The sequence below is a fragment of the Mastomys coucha genome, unplaced genomic scaffold (assembly GCF_008632895.1).
Source record: "Mastomys coucha isolate ucsf_1 unplaced genomic scaffold, UCSF_Mcou_1 pScaffold20, whole genome shotgun sequence".
Lineage (NCBI taxonomy): Eukaryota > Metazoa > Chordata > Mammalia > Rodentia > Muridae > Mastomys > Mastomys coucha.
In genome coordinates this window covers 24,010,858-24,037,158 of record NW_022196903.1, presented here as the reverse complement: position 1 = coordinate 24,037,158, position 26,301 = coordinate 24,010,858, and the positions used below count along the sequence as shown (strand labels likewise).

General features: G+C 47.2%; 1 protein-coding gene and 1 long non-coding RNA gene across 3 annotated transcripts in view; one reads left to right on the top strand and one right to left on the bottom strand.

Moving 5' to 3' along the window:
• LOC116098036 overlaps positions 1 to 4,310 on the top strand; it is a 19,126-nt gene extending 14,816 nt beyond the window's left edge. For both annotated transcript variants that reach the window (XR_004121672.1, XR_004121673.1), the window contains exons 2-3: positions 3,124 to 3,301; positions 4,031 to 4,310. This is a non-coding gene — a long non-coding RNA (uncharacterized LOC116098036). The remainder of the gene's footprint in view (positions 1 to 3,123; positions 3,302 to 4,030) is intronic.
• Positions 4,311 to 8,711: 4,401 nt separating this feature from the next.
• Lep (leptin) lies at positions 8,712 to 22,489 on the bottom strand. Its single transcript, XM_031380792.1, has 3 exons — positions 22,467 to 22,489; positions 13,365 to 13,539; positions 8,712 to 11,791 (listed from the first exon to the last, which is right to left on the bottom strand). The coding sequence occupies exons 2-3, from the start codon at positions 13,506 to 13,508 to the stop codon at positions 11,432 to 11,434; spliced, it is 504 nt and encodes a 167-aa protein (XP_031236652.1). The 5' UTR covers positions 13,509 to 13,539; positions 22,467 to 22,489; the 3' UTR covers positions 8,712 to 11,431.
• Positions 22,490 to 26,301: the final 3,812 nt, after the last annotated feature.

Here is a 26,301-nt window from a genome sequence, read left to right as displayed (position 1 = left end):
GGAGGAGAAGGAGGAGAAGGAGGAGGAGGAGGAGGAGAAGGAGGAGAAGGAGGAGGAGGAGGAGGAGAAGAAGGAGGAGGAGGAGGAGAAGGAGGAGGAGGAGGAGAAGAAGGAGGAGGAGAAGGAGAAGAAGTCAAGCAGAAGGAGGGGCTGGAGATGTTGGTCAGTTAATGATGTGTTTGTTTAAAGTGCACGAAGCCCAGGATTTTATCCCCAACACTACACAAGCCAGGTATGACATCACCCAGCTGTGACCCCAGCCCTCCAAAGACAGAGGCAGGAGGATCTGAAACTCAAGATCACTATTGTTTTTATGGCAACTTTGAGGCCAGCCTGGGATATATGAAGTCCTGTCTAAAAATGTGGATTATTTCTCTCCTCTTTGGAACTTGTCATGTGTTTTATGAAGGGCTTGGTTCAGATTTAAAGGTGAGAGAAGATTAGTGATGAAGTCCAAATCAGCACTTGCACACGCTCTGGCCTTAAGCAAGTATGGCTTTTTATAAGAATTCTTGTTTGACATTTTTCTCAGAGAAAGGCTTTGTCTCTATAGACCATCTCCTGTGATTTGTCAGCTGGGTTGACGTTATTGACACTCAGCCAGAGAGAAGTATGATTGAGAGTCTGGGATAAGGGGCTCTTTTCTCTTCCCGTACCCCTTAATTTTCTGTCTTTCTTCCCTGCCTCATACTCACAGCTTTCTGTCGCAGGGCTGGCTGCTCCAAGCATGAGACGAAGCAAAGTTTGCCTCCTGCTGAATTCTCCTGTTGATAGAATTCCCATGGTCTTGTCCAGGAGACAATGCTTCGGAAGCCACATCTGCCTTGGGGTCACTTCAGTGAACAGACTGTCCTGAATCCCACCTCGTCCCGTGCCTTTTTCTTTGCTCCTAAACTTAATAGCTTGGCTACAGAGAGGTGCATAGGAGTTTAGTTCTTGAAACTAGATACCCATTTTACCCACAGATACTTGCTTTGTACCTATTGTGTCCCAAGACCTGTTCTAGATACTGGGGTTATAGAGGGAATTGAAACAGGCCAAAAGGCCAACCCTGCTTGCTAGGAGCCTACATGTTCATGTGAGACAATCAATTAATAAAATACATGGATATGGGGGGTCCTGAGAAGGTAAGGAGGGGAACATGAAGTTTAAAGAGCTCTTCAGGGTAACAAGATGGCTCAGCAGGGAAGGCACATCTGCTGCAATCCTGATAACCCAGGTGGCAGGAGAGATGCCAGAGTTGTCCTTTGACCTCCATATCCATGCTGGGTTACGTGCACGCCCACCCAAACTCACTATGGACACGCAACGGTAATAAACACAAATTTTAAAAAGGATTATTAAAAGAGTTCTTCACGCCGGGCGGTGAGGGCACACGCCTTTAATCCCAGCACTTGGGAGGCAGAGGCAGGCAGATTTTGGAGTTCAAAGCCAGCCTGGTCTACAGAGTGAGTTCCAGGACAGCCAGGGCTACACAGAGAAACCCTGTCTCAAAAAAACCAAAAAACCAAAAAAAAAAAAAAAAAAAGACTTCACCAGAGAGAATTAGCATTGGGCAGGTGACAACTAGAGAGAGTCCAAGGCCAGCCAGCCAATGGGAAAGGTAGCAGACCCAGGGGTGAACCTGGAGACCACAGAGCAGGCATTGGCCTTCTGTGAGTATGTGTCCTAGACCCCAGCATTAGGATGGTGATGTGGCTAGCGCATGCTTTTCCTACAAGCTGAGGCTCTGATGGGGAAAGTAGAGGATGAGCTGGCCAAGAGAAAACCAGTAGAAATCTGGATGTGTATTTGGGGCAGGAATGAGCTGGGTTCAGGTCAGGTATCCATGGCTCCATCTTGGCCTGGATATAGGACAGAGATTCAGATCCTCAGATGTGAGTTATGGGGCAAGCATTATGAGGCCTCTAGGCCTCTGTTCTATTATCCAATAACTGGGATGAATACTAAGACACCCTGCCATGCTCTGCCAAGGGTGGCAAGGATCACAAACCCTGCTTTCCTAAAGCATGGAGGGGAGGACCCAGGCTGTTCCCATGCTCCCTAGATCAGTCACCAAAGATTTAATGTCATGGTCTTAATTCCACAGGAGGGGGGGATCTGGGGGCTTGACTATCACAGCCCCTGTGCCTATGGCTTGTTCTCCTCAGAGAAATGCATATACTTTATACACAGCAAGGAGAGACTCTGAGGGCAGGAATTCCTTTGTGTGTGTGTGTGTGTGTGTGTGTGTGTGTGTGTGTGTGTGTGTGTGGTGTGATGTGTATGTGTGATGTGGCGTGTGTGTGTGTATGCGGTACGTGTATGTGTGTGGTATATGTGTATATGTGGTATATGTTAATCTGGGGTATGATGTGTGTGTGGGGGGGTGAGGCACTGAGAGGAGGTTTTCTGATTGGCAATATTTTCTGGGGTCATGTAACTGAGAGGGTACACTAGCTTTTGCAAGGGAGATAGCATCTGTCAGTACCAAGGGGAAGCACAAAGATGGATGCCTCATGCACCCTCTTCAGGGCCCTGGCCTGCTCCACAGGCTGCTCCTGAGTTCTAGAGAATTCTGTCCAGGGCAGGTGAGGAGTGGCTGAGAAGAGCTAAAGCACACAAGATGGAGGATGGGGAGGAGCCTATCCCAGGCTTCAGCCACATCACTATGGGTAAGGTCTAAAAAGAGCAAAGTAAGCTTATTCCACAGTGATCTAAGTGAGACAGGAGACAGGATTCCTTTCCCCTCACACATGGTCTGAGGCGTTCTCTTCCATAAGATGGGATGGCTGCTAAGTGGTCACTTCATGATCCTTGTTAAGCAGGGGGAGTTGGCTTCCACTGGCACCCAACACACAGTAGGCTTGAGGCCCTGCTGGCTGCTCCTCTGACTTTCCCTAGGAGCTTCAGGCCTCCCCTCTGCAGCATCTCACAGCTGGCTCTTCCTGCTCTCTCCTTGTTTGATTTGTTAAATCTCTGTTTTGGTTCACTGTTTCACACCCACTCTGACAGCCTGCTGTCCCCCCTCAAGGCCCTGGGACATCTGCCAGGCAGTGAAATCAAATGTGAAGTTAAATACAGCTCAAATCCTCATCATAGCCTCATTGTCTTCACCCTCCCCCGTTCGCGTTCCTTCTCTAGGATGCAGGATGCGCAGGCAGCCAGAATCCTCAGAAAATGTTTATCTGAGAGTTTTACCCGAAAGCACAGCCCTGTGTACTCCATGTCTCTGTAGCTGAGCTTCAACAGATGCCAGCACTGGGCTGATCTTGTTCATCTCAGCCCCAGTCTGTGTTTTCTTCTGAAGTAGATAACAAAGGTAAGCCCTTGTCTTAGTCACAGTTTTATCACTGTGACAAAGCACAACAGCCAGAGCAATTTATGAAAGAAAGCATTTAGTTGTGGGACTCGCTTACAGTTTCAGAGGGGGAGTCCATGGTCGTCATGGGGAGGAACATGGCGGCAGACAAGCAGGCATGGTGCTGGAGCAGTAGCTCAGCACTTACATCTGATCCACAGGTGGGAGGGGGGCGGGGGAGAGGGTGGAGAAGGAAGAAGGGAGGGAGGGAGAGGTAGAGTGGGGAGACTGGCCTTTCTACCCCCCATGGGATTTTAAAACCTTAAAGCCAAGCCCCAGTGACATACTTCTTCCAACAAAGCTAGACCTAATCATTCCCGAAGAGCCATCCATCACCTGGGAACCAAACATTGTTAGCCTGTGGGAGCCGTTCTCATTCAAACCACTACAGTCCCAGACTTCATGCCAGGTCAGCCTAACCTGCTTTGGTTTGGATTGCTACTGTGTGAGGCAGCACTCGAAGATCACACCACATGCTATCATCACCCCAATGGATCGGGAAGAGAAGGGATGCTGGGGGGTGGTGCGGCTGGGAGGAATGAAGGGAGGGGAAACTGTAGTGGGGAGGTATCATATGAGAAAAGAAGCTATTTTCAGTTTTTAAAAATTGGAGTCCATATTCAAATTCCTCTCCTCTTTCTTTTTTTTTTTTTTTTTTTTTTTTTTTTTTTTTTTTTTTGCCTTCTGAAGCTGACTTGGACTAATATCTGGGAATTCAGAAAGCTTTGTTTCAGAAAGGAAGAGTAAGTAGAATCTGCGAATGAAGCTGAACCTCTGCACTCAGTCTTCTTGAAAAATCTCCATTCTTCAGGCTGCCTATGAGGACCAGGGCTCAGGCTGCGATGGAGCCACTACCCAATCAACGGTCATGGCTTACTATGATGTTTGAATGTCTACAGACGTATCTACCCCTTTCATTCTTCCCTCATCCCCTTCCCTTTTAAACACGGCCCTCTTCCTTCTCTGTAAATGCTCTGTCTTCTCACTGATCTTTGCTGTGTCTCAGATGGATGCCTCTCTGATGAGGACTCCCTCTTTCCCTGGGACCCTCTTCTCTTAAGCCCTCCCCTCAGGAGGTGGGGGTGTCTTTCTTTCCATGCTGGGGAGAGCTCCTTGCTCCACTCTGCACACTCTGCTTCCTAGTTCTGTCTGCACCCACATCCCTTGTGATTCTCTTACTTTGGGTTAGTTCAATAACAGAGCATAAGAATGTATGTGTGTGTGGGGGGGGGAGGGAGAGAGAGACAGAGAGAGATAAAGACAGAGAATGTGTGTAAGACAAAGAGTGGTGTGAGTGCATATGTGTAAGTGAATGTATATATGTGAGAATGAGTGTATGTATGTGAGTGTGAGAGTATGTAGACTCCGGTATAAGAAGTGATTGGACAAGTGTCCCTGGGAGGCAGGAGTGAGAATCAGGAAGATCGAGGCCAGGAAGAAAGTGCTTTTTTTTTTTTTAAAGATTTATTTTATTTATTTTATGTGTATGAGTAGCTGTACAGGTGGCCATGAGCCATTATGTGTGTGGCTGCTGTTGAACTCAGGACCTCTGCCGGCCCTGCTCGCTCCAGTGTAATTCACTGTAGCTGTTTTCAGACACAATAGAAGAGGGTGTCCGATGATATCATTACGAGTGGTTGTGAGCCACCATGTGGTTGATGGGATCCGAACTCAGGACCTTTGGAAGAGCAGTCAGTGCTCTTACCCGCTGAGCCATCTCACTAGCCCAGAAAGTGCATTATTAATGTGGGCGCTGCACTGCACACCTCAGTTCTACGCAGACAATAACCCATGATGCTCCAGGGACAGAAGAAAGCCTAGTGTTTACCCACAGACCCCCATTTCCCGCTCGTGGAGACACACACTGGATTGCAGGCTGTGTGGGGGCTGAGAGGGCTCCTCGGGCAGAGCAGTGTCACTGTGCCGCAGAGAGCACTGAATAGAGGAGCTGCCGGCCCCAGCTGCAGCGCATAGCACAGGGCTCTGCAGCATGTGCTGCAGCAATTTCCCTCTTTTTGCTGCTCTGACTTGCTAACGATAATAATGACTATATAATACATTGGTTGCTTCCTATGCTCAGCCATGGACCTCATGGCTTCCCAGCATCTCACCACCTAAAGACCTGTCTCCTTGTGCAGATGACAACTGGCCTAAGCATTGAGCACTTGCTGGTGATGGGTGGAGAATGGAGATGAGGCAAAGATTGAACTGGAAGCCCTGTTACTTTTTGTATTTTCACTTAGTTTTACCCTCCCTAGTCTAAGAGGGTGATTTCCCAGGTAAAGGACTCTGTGGGGATGCAAATGGCAATGTATTGGGAACCCTGGTGGATTTGTATGGATGGGCATCAATAGACTTGGATGCAAATGTTAAAAAAATCTAGGATCAAGATGGGTATAGTGCTTCATGCTTTTTTAATCTCAGCACTTGAGGCAGATCTCTGTGAGTTCCAAGCCAGCCTGGTCTACATAGGACTTCTAGGACAACCAGGACTACATAGAGAGGCTGTGTCTCATAAGACCAAAGATGGATGGATGGATGGATGGATAGATAGATAGATAGATAGATAGATAGATAGATAGATAGATAGAAGCCCGAAGTAAATTGCCCTAAACTTTTTTTCAGAAGATTGTTGCCTCTGTGCAGAAAACCTCTGGGATCAGATCTTCTGCAAGGTGCTGCTCAGTCAGTCTGGCCCCTTTCCACTAAACACAGCAAGGGCAAAGGCCTATCTTTGACGGTTCTTTGCGGCCAGCGTTCTTCGTAGTCTCTGCCACATGTTTGGCAGCTGTGAGCCATTGCCTTAGGGGAGGCACACAGAATGCCCGTATTAGTTACTTTGCTGTTGCTATGATAAAACACCACAAACAAAGGCAATTTAAGGAATATTTTGGCTGACAGTTCCAGGGAAAAGAATCCATGACAGCACATAACAGACATAGTAGCAAAAGCAGGAAGCTGAGGGTTTACATCTGGAACTGCCGGAAATGGGAAGGCTTTATGCTTTCAAATCCTATCTCCATTGGCATATTTTCTCCAACAAGGTGATACCACCTAAATGTCCCCAAGCAGTGCTTCGACTGGGATTGAAGTTTTCAAGTGCCCAAGAGTCTGTGGGGCATTTCTCATCCAAACCACCATCATGCCCAACAGTGGGAAAGGATCAGAAAAAGGAATTTGAAGGATAATCTCTCCTCGCTGGGCCTGGACAGCACAACCACAGAAGGTGGAACAACACCCCCAGGCCTTTGTTCTGGGGTACCCTTTTATTATAGACAGTTTCCTCAAGCCTTCTTGATTGGGCCTTTTAGATTCATGGCTGCTCAGAAACAAGATGGCCTTGACCTGTCCCAGCCACCAAGGACCTGGAACATCATCTCCAGACCCCTGTGCCTACATCAGACTGGCAGGGGACTGCTGAGCATTTCTATGCCTCTGGGGCAAGAACTTAGCTTTGCCCCCTCAGGAAGTTCCACCTAAACTTCGTCATTCTGCCATTTTCCAGTGTCCTTTTCCTCCTGAGACATCACTTCTAGGAATCCACAGGATGGAGAACTAGAGTCTCCAATGACCTTTTCTTCTAAGAAAGTTTGTGTGTGGTGATGGTCCTAGGCCTGGCTGCTGAATCTAGTCTACCAGGTGTGGGTCCTGGGCTACAAAATTACAGGTGGCTGCAATAAGAACTTCCAGGAGTGAGAGGCTGGGGTCAAGGACTTCTCCCCCAGCCAAGTTATGAACATAATAGAACACAACAGAGTTTGAAATGCTATGGCAGGTATACATTTTCCATTCCGTGTGTGTGTGTGTGTGTGTGTGTGCATGTGTGTGTATGTGTGCGTTAAACCAAATTGTCTCACTTAGCCACTCATCAGCTTTTCTGCGAATTAAAAAGTAGGGCCTTTGCTTACTCATTCTCAGACATGAGACATGTACACATGGGGCTTCTCCTGTCCTTAGTCCATGGGAACATGTGACTCAGGCCTGGCCAAAGAGCCCTCCTTACAGGGTTCACTGGTACCACTGAATGGGAAAGATGCCCATCTCCTACTATGATGGGCACCAAGGACCCCACAAGCATGGAGATGATGAAGGCCATCTTTGCAAACCCCGTGTGTGAGTGAGGCTGCCAGAGGTAGAAAAGCAGGGGAAAGTGTTAAAGACAGACTGGGGCTTGGGTTTCTTATCTTTGTGGGTTGAGATGCAGTGCCTCTTTCAGCGGGGTGGTTTGCCTTGGTTTTCTGACACTAGCAGATAAAGGATTTCAAATTGGCAGCCACATCACTGAACTCTCAAGGGATCCAAGGAGGCTGCTGAAGCTACAGGTGTACCACCCTCTATGGTTCACCTTCACTGAGGAGCTAGCCCCCTCCCTTAAGTTGTACCCAAGTACATGGACTGAGTGACACGTCTCCCCAAGTTCATATGCTGCAGGCCTCATGCCCAGACTGATGGCATTAGAAGATGAGGTCTGGGAGAAGGGATTAGTTCACAAGAACTCTAGGAGCGGGACTAGCATGGTTACAAAAAAACGACCTCCTTAGAGGCTCCTCCCTCTGTTTCTACCGTTCGAGGGTACCACCACGTTAAGATGGCAGCTGCCATTTGTAAGATGGCCCTCCCCAGACCTGACCATGTTGAGTCTTGATCTTAGACATCCAGGCCCCAGGACTATGGAAAGATGTCTGTTGTTCACACCTCCCAGTCATAGCCTCTGTTGTAGTAGCTGGTAGGGGAGCTGACACCTCGGTGGTCCCCAGCCGACAACTAACAACCAAGCCTGTTGCTAATTGTGATGTGGAGGGAGGAAGGTTTGCCTAACTTCAGATTTTGTGGGGTCCTTCTTAGCATCTCATCTCTAGAGACACCTGTGACCTTCCTGGTGAGGGCATGGAAATGACAGTCTTTGTTAGTCAGTCCCATAGTCCCTCAAGACAGGAGTTGAGCAGGCCAGGTCTTGCATGAGCTGAAGGGATGACTCTTCTGTGACCGCCATGAGCCAGGTTCTTTTTTTTGGTTGGGGGGGGGGGGGGTGGCTCTGTGTGCCTGGCTGGTCTGCCGTTAGTCTGTGAGGTTTGGGTTTGGTTATTTGCCTGGGGTTTTGTTGTTGATACTTTTGACTCTGGCTTTAAAAATAACTTGGTGCTTCTCAAGGCTGGTCTGCAGAACTACACAGCCTCTGGTGCAGAATGTGCTCCTTGCCCGGCCCTGGGCTTTAGGGTAATCCTTTCGCCTGAATAACTGGTAGCTGGCTGTGGCCAAGCCCGGGTGGGGCTGACCCTGGTGATGGCTGGACGCCAGCCAGGCCTTGCCCTGTCACACACAAACAGCTCGCTGAAAGCCCCTCCACCGCAGGAGACAGAAAGCAACGCAGGGAGGCATCATTAATTTATTTGAATTAATACAAAATAAAACAAAAATTTGTTGTTGCTGTTGTTACATATTATATATGTTTTAAAAAAAAAAAAACACAAAACCTCAAACCAAACATTTTTTGCCTATGGGAAGTTTCATAATCCGGGAACAAGCCATAGTGCAAGTTTTTCTGAGCAAAAGGCTCAGGACATTCCAGCTTGACGAGGTGGCCAAGGTGACATAGCACAACCCCAGAACAGTCTGACACCAGCCACCACAAGCCTGCGCTCCAGACTGTGGCACGTGGAACTCTTTCAATAGCCACTTTTGCGGCCCATAAAGTCCGCTAAGCACTTCCTGTTGTTCTATCCCGTTCTCACCAGTCTTCCCGGTCACTTCCTGTCCGGACTTTGACCTCTCCACACACCAAGTGTCCAATAAGACATCATCATGTCCACTCCTCAGCTCCTCCAAAATCTACCTCCAACTCCTCTCTTCTTGTCAGCACCACAAAACCTGATCCTGTTCACCTCCACAGGGATTACCTGGTTGGAAGGACACACTCCAGGGCTGAGGACTCAGTCTCTAGTCTGGTCCTGCAACCTGTTTGCCACTATAATTTTAGGTATAGGCTAAACATCTCTTAGCAGAAAACCCAAGATCCAAAATGCTCCAAAACTGGAAGGTTTTTGAGTGCTGACATGAGTAGAAAATTTCACGCCGTGAAAATTTCTTTCATGCACACAACGTTATTTAAAACACTGTATAAAACTACCTTCAAGCAGTGTGTATATGGTATTATGAAATATAAATGAACTTCATGTTTATTCTTGGGTCCCACCTCCAAGAAATCTCATTATATATACTCAAAATATACCTATGCCTGAAAAGCCTCTAAAATCCAAAACTCTCCTAGTCCCAAGCATTTTGGATAAGGGATAGTCAACCTGTATTTTCTTATTTTTATGACCCCAGTTATACCGTGTCAACAGTGTGCTACAATAGCCGTGGGTGCTAATGTGCCCTGAAAGGTATGTAAATGCGATAGACTGCAAGCAGGGTTCCCCCGGGCACTGTCACCCCCAGCTCAGGTCTTTTCTTACCCGTGAGACAGCATTGTACCTTCAGCTGTGCAGGGCTGCTGTGGTGAAGTAGGCACCTTGGCACATCGGCGAGTAGGGTCTGACCACAGGGACATAAGCCTCTGATTTTTTATGTTTATTTGGTGAGCTTCTGTAGCCCACAGCACCAGACAGGGCTGAGCACAGAGTTGTGCTCAGTCTTAAAGTGTATTGCTTTCCATCAAGTGTCCTTGCACTGATCTGCCACCCACAGTTTGATGGTGACATAGGGTGCAGGGGTGGTGGAAAAACCCAAGCCCCTTTGTTCATCCTCCAGCCCGAAGGGCAATTCTGGCAGCCTGGCGTGGGGCCCTGGCACTTCCTCAGCAGCGCTGGCCCAGGGCTCAGGACCATCTGCTAAGTGATTTCTCATTCCCACTGGAACAAAACTTCCCACAGAATGGGTGGGAGATGGGGCTTTACTTTGGATGAACCAATCAGACCAGAACCACATATTGACATGCAAACATCTACCAGGGATACTGCCTGCTTAAGAATCTCATTGTGAGATCAACCCCTGGAAAATTTTGTAGATCTACACCAGGGACCCTCTTCTTGGAGCTCACTGTCTCAAATGTGGGGCCCTCCCTCCTTGAGCTCAGCAATACGCCAACAAAAGGCCTGTAACTTTAGCCCCCTCCAAGGGTGCCTGGTACACTTCAAATGTCCCTGAAAGAGTCAACTCCTTTGTCCTTTTCACAAAGCCACACTATGTGCCTACAGAGGTAAGAAAATGCCTCATCTTTTCAGAAAAGCCTACCATATATATGTAATTCAGAGAACACTTCTGGATCCTTCTCCCTCCCTCTAACACATCCCCTACCCTCAGGTGCACATAGATACATATTACATTTGACAAAATTCATCTGCTTTTGGTAATAACCTAGCCTATGCTCCAGGCAATGCCACTGCAAATGTGTTTGCATAGAGTCAGTCACAATAGAAACAAAGCCAGTCACCAGAGGACAACCTGAGAGCTACCTGCATAGACTCTTGTTTGGAAGATCCCAACCTTCCTTCCAGTCACTCAAAGAATAGGTTTGCCTCGGGCAGACCCATCAATAGGATTGAAAACAGCACCCCAGGAGCCTTCCTAGCTCTGGCTGACCCCAAAGCCTGAAAAAGCCAATGCTTTGCTTCAGATCCATCCAAAATAGAATGCAGAATAAATAAATAAGTGCTTCCATCATGTGCTGCTTGGGAGTTTCCAGCTGTGTGTAGGATGCAGCCTTCATGGTGCTCCCGAAGACTCTGAGACAGTCCAAAGACCCTACCCATCCCTACCTCACACCCCCTAGGCTGCAGTGAAGCATGTACCCATGGAGGAACACGTACCCAGAGGGGGTAGAACATGGAGGGGACGGGATGGTTCTTATCTGTACTTGCTGAAGAACTAGGTGAGAATCACCTCTGCAGGCTGGCCCCTCCTTGTGCTCATGGAATCGTGTGGATAACTTTAGTCAAGCATTGTGGAGTCATGCCTTTGGAAGGGTGGTCTACAGGAGTGGGAGAAACGGATGGTGGATGTGTACACATGGCTCTCTTCTCCTGAAGACACCTGGAAGCCAAGGTTTCTTCCCTCAACATGATCCTTGGGAGCCCGGTGGTCTTTGCAACCTCAGCACTCAGGGCTAACGTCCAACTGTTGAAGAATGTCTTGCAGAGAGCCCTGCAGCCTGCTCAGAGCCACCACCTCTGTGGAGTAGAGTGAGGCTTCCAGGACACCATCCAGGCTCTCTGGCTTCTGCAGGACACCGGTCTGAGGCAGAGAGCAGCTCTTGGAGAAGGCCAGCACATGGAGGAGGTCTCGGAGGTTCTCCAGGTCATTGGCTATTTGCAGCACATTTTGAGAAGGCAGGCTGGTGAGGATCTGTTGATAGATTGCCAAAGTCTGGTCCATCTTGGACAAACTCAGAATGGGGTGAAGCCCAGGAATGAAGTCCAAGCCAGTGACCCTCTGCTTGGCGGATACCGACTGCTGTGCAGGAGGAAGAGGAACAACGGGCGCTTAGCAAATGGCAGGGCAATCGGTCTCCAGAGCCCTCCATTATGTCTGTGAACCTGGGCTACCTCCTTCCTTCTCACCTTCCTGGTCCAGGCCCTTATTTCCTGTGTCAGCTGACTGGGAGCCACAGAGCTGATCTCCCAGACTTTTTGTTCATTCTGAGCCACTCCACCCTTCACTTCTGACTAATCTTGTTCTTTCTCCAAATGACATCTGTGAAGAACCAGCCATGGCTTTCTATTCCTTATATCCTCTCTAGCTTCCTGCCCTTATCAGATCTCTCCATCCTAGTCACATTCTTACGTGGTTCCCCCTCGTTAGGGTCAAAGTCATGCCCCTCTTCCGCTCTGCTGCATCTGGTCACCAGGAAGGGCTTTCCCACTGGCTTCCTCTCATTTCTAGCCACATTTGGGTAGTTGAGTCTCTCCATGTGCAGCCCTGATGACTACTTTTGAAAGATGATGAGAATTTTCTCCATGAAATGTACAAGTCTCTTATTTTAAGCTGTCCTTGATTCTGAATATCGAACTTCTCCTGGGTTGCCAAGGCCACTGTGAGACATCCACCCTGGCCAGGAGACATGGTAGTCTCCAGATGGTTCCACAAGAAAGTCTTTCCCTGTACCCTATTTACTTAGAACAACTTGGTGATGTGATAAGATGTTACCATTATCAAGATGGTAAAAATCAAGGTTTAAAAAACACCGAAGAACTGGCCTAAGATCTAACAGAAGGAAAGCAGATGTGATGATATACATATAGCTTGGATACATCTGAGGAAATGCCTGAAGATGTAGGCTGCGGGGCCTCGGAGAAAGACCATGGTGGGCACTGACCGCTGTCAGCAACTACACAGAGGACTGGTTGAAAAGGGGGGAAAGGTTGCGTTCTGTGTGACTTTGAAAGGAGGGAGAGCAATGGGCAGGAGAAGCTGTAGCTAAAAACCATTAGAAACCTAATGATCTTCCTGCCTAGTAGAGACACTGCTGGGAAGCTGGTCATGTGTAAATGGGATTCCACGACCTTTAGGGATTCTTATGTACTAAATTCAAGGAAGTAGTTTCATGGAGGAAAGAAAACGAGAGAGGCAGAAACAATGGGGCTAAGGACAAGGGGAGGGAGTGGTTTGTGAAAGCAGGGAGGAACCCAGGTTCTCCCAGGCCTGATGTATGCCTCACATGCTCAGCTATACACCAAGGACTGGGTTTCCTGTGGCAGAGGGAAAATGAACATGGCCTCACAGACCCTTATGGTTTCTTAATGGGAGTATAGGAGAGAGTTAAATTATCTAAGGTGGTTTAGGATTAGAACCATGCAGTACAGACAGTACAACTGAGCAGTCTAGGTGCCGGGTCTAGAATTGGAACCACTCAGCCCTGTACTCCAGCAGGCAGTTAAGTGTCAAGAGCCATAAGCAGAAAGAATGGATACCCTAGTCTTATAAATTCTCAGCTTCTAGGATGTGCATGACATCCAGAAGGTGCTCAACGTGTTTCTCAGACTCTGGTTCTAGCCCTACATCTTTGTCTCCCCAAGAGACTCCCTACCGTGTGTGAAATGTCATTGATCCTGGTGACAATGGTCTTGATGAGGGTTTTGGTGTCATCCTGGACTTTCTGGATAGGCACAGCTTGAACATAGGACAGATAGGACCAAAGCCACAGGAACCGGCACAGGGGTCTCCAGCACATTTTCCTCCCTGGGATCTTCTCCTCCTTGGACCTACAAACAGAAGGAATGACACTTTTCAAGAGCCCAATGTAAATCCGTCCAATGGTCCTGCTGCCAACTTGCTGTAGGATATGGATGGATAAAATTTGCTTTCTTCCCTAGCTAGCTACCATCTTGTCAAAGTCAAAGACAATTCATTATGGGACCTGGATTAATGAATGTACACTCTTGGGAAGAGTATTGGCAGTCCAATAAAACCACAGTGATGAGTCCTATAGATCATGGAGCAGGACTTGTCAAATGGGTTTGATGATGGCGGCGAGGGGGGGGGTTGTTGCATATTTCAAGGGAAAGAGAACCAACTCTTACAGTCTAAGTTGAATATAGTCATTTACTCACTGCCTAACTGCAGGTATACCATACAACCACTCAGAACTCTACCTTCCTCCCTATAGTCTGCCCATCTTTGAGCTTTTATGAAGATCGAATTAGCTAATGCGTGTGGAAGATCATTAGGGACCCAGGGTTGCCTTGCCCTTCCCATTAATTAGTCTCACAGCAGCAGCCTCTTGCTATGTCTGTTGAGATCTTTATTACTGATCTATAACTTTCTTCCTCTCCCCATGGGAACCTGAATCCAAGCAACATTCATCCACCCATCAGATGCAGTACACCAAGGAGGGAGGATGCTCCCTACCCTCCAACTGCCCCGCGCAACAGGAAAGACAGACAAGCAAGGCTATGCCAGTGCAGGGAGGTGGTGCTTCACAAGGGGACAAATGTAAGACATCACAGAAGTCCAGAGTGGGTTGCCTCGGCTGGTACTGAAGACCAAGAACAGGTTGAGAGAGTAGAACATATTTACCACAAGTGATCAAGAGCCTAGAAGTACAAAGGTATGGAGGCAGGAGAGAGCATAGCACATTTCCTTAGAGTGCTGGAGTTTCCAGTCATGGAGCCATGAGTTTTTAAATTAACACCATGCAGATTCTTGATTAAGAAACACAAGCCTGATGAGATGCATGAGGCAAAAAGATAATGAAGTTAAATGTATGCAAGCCTGTAGCCAGTGATCCATGCTAAGGGTGTGCATATGAGCTTGAATAATAAAGACATTCATAAATATTAGGATGAAGAGGATGGAGATGGCAGAAAAGCTAACTTCTCCTTTTTCTGTTCTTCCTCATCTGGGTCTGGGTGGGAATAGGTAATATGGCTGTCCTCCATCAGTGGTAATATTAGTATAACTCATCCTCTGACAGTACGGAAAAATGAGCAGTCTGCTTATATATTATTTATAGTGCTTGCTTAAAGGTATGCTCTTTTTAATCTGAATTTTACAGAAGAGAAAACAAATGAGGCTCAGAAAGATGAGCCAACTTCTCCAAAGTCAAAGAGGTAAGAGTCAGGCTGAGACGTGCGCAGGACTGACTGAAATTCAGCCACCCCACACCCTATCCGCAGGACTGACTGAAATTCAGCCACCCCCACACCCTATCCGCAGGACTGACTGAAATTCAGCCACCCCACACCCTATCCTCAGCTTCGTTTCCCAAGGCTTTAGTTACTCATGGTCATCTGTGATCCAAAAATACTAAATGGAAAATTCCAGAAATGGATAATTCATAAGCTCTTGATTGTGCCATGGCGAGTGTGATTCTGAAGCCTCCTACTCTCTCATCCTGCCCTTCCTGGGGTGTGAATCATTCCTCGTCCAGGATTGTCTACACTGTATACATCACTTGCCTCTGAGCCACATAGGAGCTGCTTGGCTATCAGATCAACTGTCGTGGAATCACAGTGTTAGGTTTCTGTTAACCTTTATTAATTTACTAATGGTCCTAAAGCAAGAAGCGTATAGTCAAAGGAGGCATAAACATCCAAGGAGAGATGAATTTGAGTGCTATGGGTCCATGCATGGGTTCATCTAAGGAATACATGAATATAAATGGTTTAATATTCTCACAAGTTTTCAGGGATCCACCAGAAGTCATGGAACATATTCTCCACAGATCGCTGCTAACGGATATCCCCCAATAAGTTCCCTGAAACCCCAACCAAGGAAGCAAGTATAACAGTTAGGCCCCAGGCTTTACTGCAGGCTCTGGGTTTTATTGTTTGCTTGCTTGCTTGTTTGTTTTCTTTTTTTAAGACTTATTTATTATTATATGTAAGTACACTGTAGCTGTCTTCCGACACACCAGAAGGGGGCGCCAGATCTCATTACGGATGGTTGTGAGCCACCATGTGGTTGCTGGGATTTGAACTCAGGACCTTCGGAATAGCAGTCAGTGCTCTTAACCGTTGAGCCATCTCTCCAGCCCGTTTGTTTTCTATGTGTCTCTGGGGAAGAGAGTTTACTTCATCTGGTCTCATCAGAGAAATGGAGGGAACACAAGCACTGGCATCAAAGGATAAACAAGAGGAATGTTTTCATATCCCTGCCTATCTTGGCTGGTGTCTGGCTCAGGGTTGAGGAAGTAAATGCCAGGCTACTTAAAAATTATTGGAATTACTGGGCAGAGCTTGAACTGCTCAGGGCACCAGCACCTGCAGCGGACTCTGAGTCAAACTCTTGGCCCACTGCCTCCCACGGGCATCCCAAATGGGTACCTGGTGCTTGTGGATTTTCCCCTGCAGCACAAGAATGTGTGGCATTCATTTCTAAGATTTATGTGTTGTTGACACCCTCCTTCCTGACCAAATTTACTAGCAGATTAACTATGGTCATATCGTAGCTGTTTTCACACAATGGCCACCCTGTACTATCAGAACAGACAAGCATGTTTACAAGGCCTCTCTCTCACCATGGATAATATGCCTCAGTGGATGCTGGCAATAAATCACAGTGCTCTGGAAAGATGAGATTGAGATGCTGTTGTGAGCAAATATGCTGAAGATGATAGGCCAGGCTTCTGGGGCACGAATCGGGGGTTGCAGAGAGAAGTGGTCACAGATCTATCTGAGATCAAAGTCATGTTAGGAACCGACGCCCCAACAGCACACAACATGCTTATGTAACACAGACACACATACACAAACACATCAAGATACATAGCCATGTTACGGAGACGGCTAGTTTCTCCCAGTGTCTTAGTTTTCTTTCTTTCCCAGTTGAAGACCATTCTAAGTCCTAAGGGAGGAATGTGGCCATGGGGAATAACTGCTAGGCTTGCTTCTACCATCAGGAACAGTTAGGTAGCCAAATGCTGATGGATTAAATAAAAGCAGAAGAGCCATGTGGCAGCTCTCAACATTGTTTATGGTGGCCCATGCATCCCTGTCATTTTAGTATTTATGAGGCTAAGGCTGGGGCGTTTCTTGTCAATTCCAGGTCAGCCTGAGCTACAGAGCAAGACCTTGTCTCAGAAAAAGCAAGAGCCCCAAATAAATAAATAGTGCTCATAAAATTTAAAAGCAAACTAGTACCCTTTGGTTATAAGAATGTATGTCGTTAATTGCAATGGAAGGAGGAACATTCAAATTGATCCGATGCCCTGGTTAATGCTGAGGATGGCAGGACACTTTCTAGTTGTCAGTTCGAATGGGGGGGGGGGTGTTTGGAGTTCAAGAGAATGGGGCCATGGATGTAATTCCAGGGAGCTGAGGGAGTGGGCGGGCAGGGAGAAAGGCTACCTGGCCACAAAAGCCTTTTTAGGAGTTTCTGAAGTGAGTTTAACAACTTACGAGTTGGTATAGCATAAGAGCTGGCAGAGGAATTGCTAAAAGACTGAGTACACTGTGTTCCTCACATCTGGGGACTATTGCAGCAGAGCCTGGAGAGAAGAGGGACGGTCGGGAGTACTGGGTGGGCACTGGGCAGCTACCTCCCTGCCCTTCACTTTTGTTTTACATTCTGGTGTCACTGGAAAGCTCCTCTCAGGCTGCCTGTCTTCCCCTGCCATCTACCCATGCCGTGCCTCACCTTCAACACTGTGACTCCCCAGCAGGGCACACTAGAGAGGTTAAAAAACTAAGAGGGGAGGCCCTGAGGCAGCTGCAGGTGGTGATACATCTTCAGAAAAAGGCTCAAGACTGGTGCAAGAGTCTTGTAGGGCTGCACCGTCAGCCTCCCCACCCCCCGAGTCCCCTCTTTCTGATCTCACTTGGATCCTGGACACCCTCATCCCCCATCTAGATGATTCTTTACTTACATCCCCAGAGGGCAGTTCTATGCTGCAACCTTCCTTGCAGACAAGATCACACCCTAATTCACCCAAGACACTGATCATCTCAGGTGTGAGCACCCTCAGCTTCCCTCAGAGGAGAACCTTCAGGAGGAGATGGGTGGGGATGGGCACAACTGTCTGCTTCTTCAGATCCAGACTGGAAGACAGCAGAGCCCAGATCAGGCTTGCCATTGCCTCCATGCACCAATGGGGGAAATGTCAGCAACTGGGGGAAGCACTGGGTGACAGAGGCATTGGCTGAGGAAGGCTGCTATCCTTGGGCTTAGCCTGACTTCCCCCAGTTAACCATACCAGAGATTAGCAAGAGACCCAAAGCACACACTCTTCTTTCTTCTCTTCTCCAGCCATCAGATTTTTATAGATTTTTTTTCCCTGATAGTCTTTGGTATGCTACTATGAATTAAATTCAGATAATGTTTGCCTACGGAGCACATGAAAATATCTGAGAAATGCAAATCAAAACCACAGTGAGATATCATCTCACCTCCGAATGGCTTTTGTCAAAAAGACAAAAGATAGCAGATGCTGGGGACCGGGTGTGGGGAAGGCAAATGCTCATACATTGCTAATGAGACTGTAAATGAATACGGCCCCTATGGAAAACAGTGTGGAGATGTTTCTGAAAACTAAAAATAGAACTATCTTATGATCCAGCAATCCTGTTCCTAGGCATACCCAGAGAAAAGAAGCCAGTATGTCAAAGAGATATTTTGCTTCCATGTTTATAGCCAAGATATGCAATCAAATCTAAGTTCCCATTGAGGTATGAGTGAATAAATAAAATGTGGTACATATCCACAATGAAATAGTATTCACCATAAAATGAATGAAATATTGCCATCAATGTAATATGAATGAAATTGGAGGACATTATGCTGATCCCAAAGCATAGAGAAGAGAATAACAATTCTCAGAACTTCAGAGGGTGTGGGGAGGGAGTAGAGGGAGGCTACTGCTGAGTACAGGGAATGTTAGATAGGAGGTGGGACTTCTTTTATAATGTTTTTATTAGGGATGAAGAGATGGTACAATAGTCCCATGAGGGGCACTGCTTGCTCTTCCAGAGGATCTGAGTTCAGTTCTCAGCAAACATGTCAAGTTGCTCATAGTTGCCAGGAACTGGAGATCCAAGGAGATCACAGGTCTCTAGCTCTGAGGGCACCTAACTCATGCTCTCTATGTCTATGTCTGTGTCTGTGTCTTTGTGTGTCTGTGCCTTTCTCTCTCTGTTTTCTCTCTTTCTCTGTGTCTGTCTGTCTTTCTGCCTTTCTGTCTCTCTTTAAAATAAAGTTATTTTATTACATTTATTAAATGTAATACAATTTTCTTTAAAATTAAAAATTTGCATATATACACATATATACAATGTGTATATATGTGTGTATGTATACCAGCACACACTTTACCCACTGACACATCTCTTTTGACTTCTCAATATTGATTTTATATGAGCTACTTTGCATTGTCCATTGAATTATGGTCCATAGCTATCTTACTGAACTACAGAGTGTTAGAAAGTATTTCTCTTGGGCTGGCAAGATAGCTCCGTGGATAAAGGCAGTTATTAGCAAACCTGGTAACCTGAATTCTATCCCTGGGACCTCCATGCTACACCCCACCAACTGTCTCCTGACCTTCACATGCACTCTATTGCTCATGTATGCTTACCCCTCCCTCTCTCTCACACACATTGAATAGACAAACAAATGAACAAATAAATAAGAGCTGGTGAGATGTCTCAGAGGGTAAGGGCACTTTCTCCCAAGCCTGATGGCCTGAGGTCAGTTCCCACAATCCATGTGGTAGAAGGAACCAGTTGATTCCTGCAAGTTGTCTTCTGACTTCCACACGTGCCATGGCTCTCTTGGACGGACACACACACACACACACACACACACACACACACACACACGTTTTTAAAAAGTTTTTTAAAGGATTTGCTCTTGCTGCAGGTGATCTCTAGGGGATTTCAGCTCATTCTTCAAGTGCTGGCCACAGTATACAATTTGAAAATCACTAAGCTTAGCAGGAGCAATTTTCTCTTCTCTGCAACCAAAGGCCTTGCTTGAGAAATCATGCTGACATTCTTAGCTGGTAGGCACAGTGTGTGTGTGTGGGGGGGGGGGTTATATTCTTTTCATTCCCGTTAGGGAAAGCAAATAGATTTCAACTCCTGCGTCAACTCTGATCAATTTTCAGTGGCTCCCTGGAGCACTGTCCAAAAGGAATCTGGAGCTCCTGCCACACATGGGGGGGAGGGCACCACAATCCATCAGTGACACCTGCACTTAGTTCAGCATCTACCAAGGGCTGACACAGAGCAGGTGCTTATCAATTTTTGTTGAATGAATAAGTAAAGTATTCCCCATCCTTCATCGCTGACCAGGCTAACCTATCCCTAAGGTGGCTTCCCTCTGAAAAATCATCTTTCTTTGTTTCGAGATGCCCTCACATAGACTAGACTGGCCTTGAACTATTCCTTCTCCTGCCTCTTCTTCCTTGTGCTGAAATTACAGGCATGGCCTACCATTTTAGAATTTACTTTGGCTCCACAGAAATACCTAAGAAGCTGTCTTCAAGTGCTTCAGTGCTTGGCTTTCTCTCCCTCCAAAGCTTTGATTTGCCTCCACACCGCTTCTATACACCCCGTCTACATAGTTCTGATTTCTTTCAGCTCCTGAGCTCTGCTGTGTGGACTGTTATTCCTAGTGACTCCCCACCACAGACCCATCCATGTGACTGTCCACTTCCATGCCCTGTCTTTGCCAAGGGACCCATGCTGAGCTCCTCCTGCCTGCTTTGTGGCTTCCCTGCAGAACTCTGTGGTACTCCTGAGGGCAAAGACGATGTGCACACAGATGGAGTCTTAGTCTTTGGTTTAGGTGAAATGTCAGCACAGACATGATTGTAGATTCAGAGAGCTCACAGCTAGCAGGAGAGACGGGGGCATGCAGTTTTCTGTAGAGCAGGGAATGGCTGCTTTCCCACGGGGAGCAAGTGCTGAGCTGTCTGGTGTATCTGAGTGCCTGGTCTTTCCTAATAACCTAACTTCGGCATTTCTGGGAGGCAACTGTATGGACAGAGAATTTCAAGGCTGTGCCCCTGGGCCAGAATGCTCAGTGACGCACACCTCACAAGCATTCCATGCTCCTGGAGACCCTGCTCCATCTCCCTGTTTCTCCTGTGCCTCTAGAAGGATGCAGGCTGGAGTGCAAAAATGACTGGTGCTCTATAAAGGGAATCATCTAGGGAAGCCATCTCTGCATCCCACATGGGTCACTCAGACATGAGAGGCATCTGCCTGGGGCTGATTGACAAGAATTTATTACAGCATTCCTGGTTCTGTCCTTGTCTCTTTGAACATTTTCCTGGAACACAGGGGGAGGAAAATATCCCCCCCCATACCAAGAAGAGCTTGTTACTTGGGTTTGAGATCTACCAAATATGAGAAGGATGCTTCTTTAGCCAACAGGGGCATGTTTCCCTCGGCCCAGCGTGTCCTTGAGGGCTTGAGAAAGGAAAGAACCGAAAAAGAAGTCTTGGGGACGGGGGACGGGTGCTTCTCTCATGCCTCAATGGAATACATGATCAGTGTGGTCCTTATACTTGCCAGGAGAGTGACTGTTAGAATGCCTCCTTTCAAGTTTGTTTCCGTGCACCATACAGATCAGGAAAAGGTTAGAAATGCTTCCCCAGTCCCAGCTGACCACTGCCCATCAAGAACTCTACAGAAACTATGTATGACTCTCACTACTGGAAGTCCATTTCCACCTTACAAAGGGCACCTAGAGAGCCCATGCTCCCAGGATGGAGCAAGTCCCTGCCCTCTGCCTACCTCTCCTGAATACCATGCTCCCAATAGAAATGACTGGTTTGCCTCGTCCTCTCCCAAACACCCATGCCTACAAGGCAGCGTGGTGTCTGACCATATCTAATGCACCACTACCCCCAGTAAGAGATAGAGGAGCGTAAGGGCACCATACCCACAATGCAGTCTAATGAGCCCCATCGGGAAAGAAAGCTGAAGGAGGGGCATGCTGGGGCCTCGGGCTGGCAATGTGTATTTAACCATCTTGGGTAGACATGCCTACCAGTTTAAAAAAAAAAAATGTGCAGGTTACACTCCTTTCCCCATGATTCGCTGTTCTGTTTCCCCAAAAAAGATAATTTGCATGGCTTCGGGAAAGATGTGGAGAGTCCTAGCTTTTTTTGTTGTTGATGATGGTTTATTTGTGTGTGTGTATGTATGTGTGTGTGTGTGTGTGTGTGTGTGCACTCGCGCAACTTGGGGACGAGGGTGGGAGGGAATTGGGTTCTTCCTGACGGTTTTTCTACCCACGTCTACTCAACAGTAGTTTTAGTACTAGGTAGGCCCTCACTGGAAAATGAATTCTTAGAGCAAAGCAAAGCTGTAGAGCCTTCGGGAAGACAGAGAGCTGTGGCTGCCTCACTGCACGTCCAACCTTGCTGGAACGCTGTGGGCTCTGTTCATCTCAGGTCCCTAATCATCTCAAGTCTGCAGACCAAAGACAGGCTTGGAGCCCTGGCTGGCTTTGCAAGAACAGGTTGGTGCCCTCTGGGCACAGGCCCGCCCAGCCAGGAATCTAGTGCCTCTCCGCTCCCAGCCACCTTCCCTCTGTCTGCAGAGTCCCTCACTGCAGAACTACTGAGTTCAGCACCAAGCTATCCACTCGACTTCCTTCTTGCCTCAGTTTCTCTAATTGCCAGTTGGGTGGGGTGCTATGAGAAAGACCGGCGTAGGAGAAAGTAGCGCGCCCCGGGCCTTACCTTATGGCTGCTGGCGCAGGGATTCCTCCGGGGCTCCATGCCTGCCTGCCCCTCTTATAGCTGCCCCAGTGCCACTTGCGCAACTGCCCGGCCAGCCCCAGTCCCTGCGAGCGCCAACTCCCGCCCCACCCAGCGGGCCAGCGACGGTGGCGGAGGCCGCCTAGTGCTCCATGCAGGAGCCAGGTCGGGCTCTGGGCGCCTCGAGGGAGGACTTCAGCCGCGCCCTCGAGTGCAAGTTTGGGGGCGCTTGGTATGAGCCGGTAATCCTCGAGGTCGCGCCAGCAGCTACTGAGTAGCGGTAGTTTAAGGACGGGTCCCTTGGGATGTGCTTCCAGCACCGCGGGGAGCAGCGGGCCGGGTGGCTGCAGAAGGCCTGCTTGGGGACAGGGAGGCCAGTGAGCCAGGACTCCGCGGCTGCTTCGTCTCTTTGCATACCCAACCTGACTGCTCAGAGGAGAAACTGGTCCCACGTTTAGGGCAGTTTGTCTTCCTTTGGTACCTGAAGGACAGTCTTCTCATTTCGTCCTATGATGACACAGAATGCACCTGCTTCGAAGGCTGCAAGTGTGTTCCGGATGCTCAGGACCAGTCCCAGGGGCAGGTGGCAAGGGCCCGTCCCCAGTCAAACAATGTTTGCTTTTTGGGTGTTTTTGGTTTTGTTTTCTTTTTCATTAGGGGGAGAACATCCTTGGATTCCTAGTGGGCGGAAACCGATAAAGAAGAGTTTAGCTTCCTGTCTTAAAACCTCAGTTAACTGTTAAGGATTAGAGATAGCTGCTGAGTTCGAGGCCAGCCTGGTCAACAGAGTTCCAGGACAGCCAGGGCTACATAGAGAAACCTTGTCTGGAAAAAAATAACAAAAAACAAAACAAAGCAAAACAAACAAACAAACAAAACAAAACAAAACCAAAGGATTAGAGATAGCCAGGGATCCAGGCGTGAACAACTGGATCAGGCCTATTGAGGTCACCCCAACTGAAAATAGCTTTGTAAACAACCATCACCCTCAGAACCCACCCAGACAGTTACACTGAGTAGAAGGACCTGACTACCCCCAAATCCTGACTGTCCTGGTTTGGTACCACCTACGAAATAGAAGGATTTTTTTTTTTTTTTTTTTTTTGAGACAGGGTTTCTCTGTGTAGCCCTGGCTGTCCTGGAACTCACTCTGTAGACCAGGCTGGCCTCAAACTCAGAAATCCACCTGCCTCTGCCTCCCAAGTGCTGGGGTTAAAGGTGGTTTTTTTTTCCTTTCCTTCTTTCTTTCTTTTTCAATGATAAAAAAAAAAGACAATATTAAATGGCTGAGAAACAAACAAGAACAGTAGTTCTGATGTAAGAAGTTTAAGAAATTTAAACCTTAGCATCCTCAAATAAAGTTCTGAATTTGGTCAACCAAAAATTGTCTTCTTTTCTCTTGTGTAAGTGCCCTCGGGGTAATTTTCATTTCCCTCTTGGCCTGCAAATCAGGAATTGTTTGCCAACCTGCAAACTATGAAATACACACACACACACACACACACACACACACACACACACACACCTGCGCTGGCTTCTCCTGGCTCTCTGTCCTGCCAGCCTCTCTAGGGGCATGCCTGGAGGCTGGTCCATCCTTTCTGCCCACAGAAGCCCCGTTTTGCATAAGTCCTGCTCTCCATCACTGGGAGGCTTCCTTGACTATGGACAGAGAACAGGGGCCTCTGCCATTTACCCTTGACGTCCAGGGACCTTCACAGTGCCAACAGGAAAGAGTTGCTGAAGTGACTTCCAGGTTACCACACACCCCCCCTGCTGTCAGGCTAGTGCTATGCTTCTAGATCTGAGGCACTGGAAAGGAGAGGGATACTTCTTTTAAACTTGAAGAAATATATTGGTGATAATGATATGAAAGAAACCAGGAAAACCAGGCTCAAGGCAGGGCACGGGGGCTATCACCATATTGTATTCGAGACTTCCTAGCAGAAGCACATTCCTCAAACACAACCCACCCTGCAAGGCTATAGGTTTCTTTGTTCATCGCTGAATCCAAATTAAGAGTTCAGTGCCTACCTAGCACAAAGTTAGAATATCTTTTATTTATCCGTTCACAGTTCCAAACATGTAAGCAAGGTGTATTGATCATACACACCCCAACTCCTCTCCATCCCCAAGACACTCCCAATGACATCATCCCTTGCCCCCTTTCACGCCCTAGTACTCCAGGTTGGAACATCGATTGATGGTGCTGGCTTGATCTTGTGTAGGTTTGTAGAGGTAACCATGGCTGCAGTAAATGGCCATATCATGCCCAGAAGATGGTATTTCATACTGCTCTTCCTCATCCTCCAACTCTGACATTCTTTACCCTCTTCTGTAATGTTCCCGAGGTCTGGGGAGGGAAGTTGACATAGGTATCCCATTCTCACTCATTCCCAGAACTTTAGCCTGGTATGAGTTAACTGCTGGCCACTTCAGAGAGAGGCTCCTCTGGCTAAGGTTGAGGGCAGCAGCATTCATGTATGAGTATAAACATGCATGTTTAGAAGACAGCTTGACAACATGCCCATTTAGCAAAACCCCAGTAGAAGGTTCTCCACTAAGGCCTATAACCTCTCTAAGCTGGGCTTTTGGCCACATGGCTAGTCTTAGGCATCCACTCTGTTCTGTGAAGTAGCCCTCAAGTTCAATCTAAAATCAGTTGGCCCATAACCGTTGTGCCGCTTTTGCATTTGTGGTTGCATCTTGCCTGGGAAGGTAGTATTGAGCTTGCCGGGCTTACCAATGGAAAATACCACGGATGGCTTTTCTCTCCTGGCCACCTGCCAAAGCACCTGCTAGCACTGTGTGAACTAGACAGCAAGGAAGAAGGTTTCAGGTCATCCAGCTTGATGTTTTCTATGTACTACAACCAAAGTATGTTGTGTTTTCAGCAATGGGGGCTGAATTGTTTCGGAGACCTCCATGGCCAATAACTTGTAAGGAGTTACCCCAAGCATGGCACAATGATTTTCATTTAATAACCCATGTCTTCTGAGTTTAACACATATTTTTAAAATGAAAAATTTTAACACAATAGTGGAAAACAATATAATGACTTATACATATCACCCATATGTAATAATTACTATTTCCCATAGTTTAGCTTCAGTTTTTCAACATTATTTTAAGGCCGGGCGGTGGTGGCGCATGCCTTTAATCCCAGCACTTGGGAGGCAGAAATAGGCAGATCTCTGAGTTCCAGGCCAGCCTGGTCTACAGGGTGAGTTCCAGGACAGCCAGGGATATACAGAGAAACTCTGTCTCAAAAACAAAACAAAACAAAACAAAAATTCAAAATAATTTTAAAGCAAATTGCAGATACTATGACATTGTCATACCCCTAAATATTTGAGTATTTTCTAAAAACTAAGGTTTTTTTGCTTAACCATAAGATCACTATCAAACAATAGCAATTCTTTAAGATCGTGAAAGTACACATCATATTTCCTCCAATGTCTTAGAGTTATCTTATATAATCACTTTGTTAGAATCTGGTTGTTTTACTCCTAATAAGTATTTATTTCTTGGTGCTAAGTACAGGCTCTACTACTGAACTACACTGCTACTCCCTATAGGTATTTACTAAAGGAAATAGAGGAGTAAGGCAGGAAATTGGAAATTAAGATACGTATGTGTGGAAGCCAGAAAGGGTTAGCATTAACATTAGCAGTGGCTTAGAAATTGATTGCCACCAAGAAAGGGAAATAATGCTGAATGTTCAGCCCAGGAAATTAGTAACGTACTGACAAGCAGTGCTAGTGCAATATAAAGACATTTAAAGCCACATTATGAAATAATATTCATGATGCAGTAACAT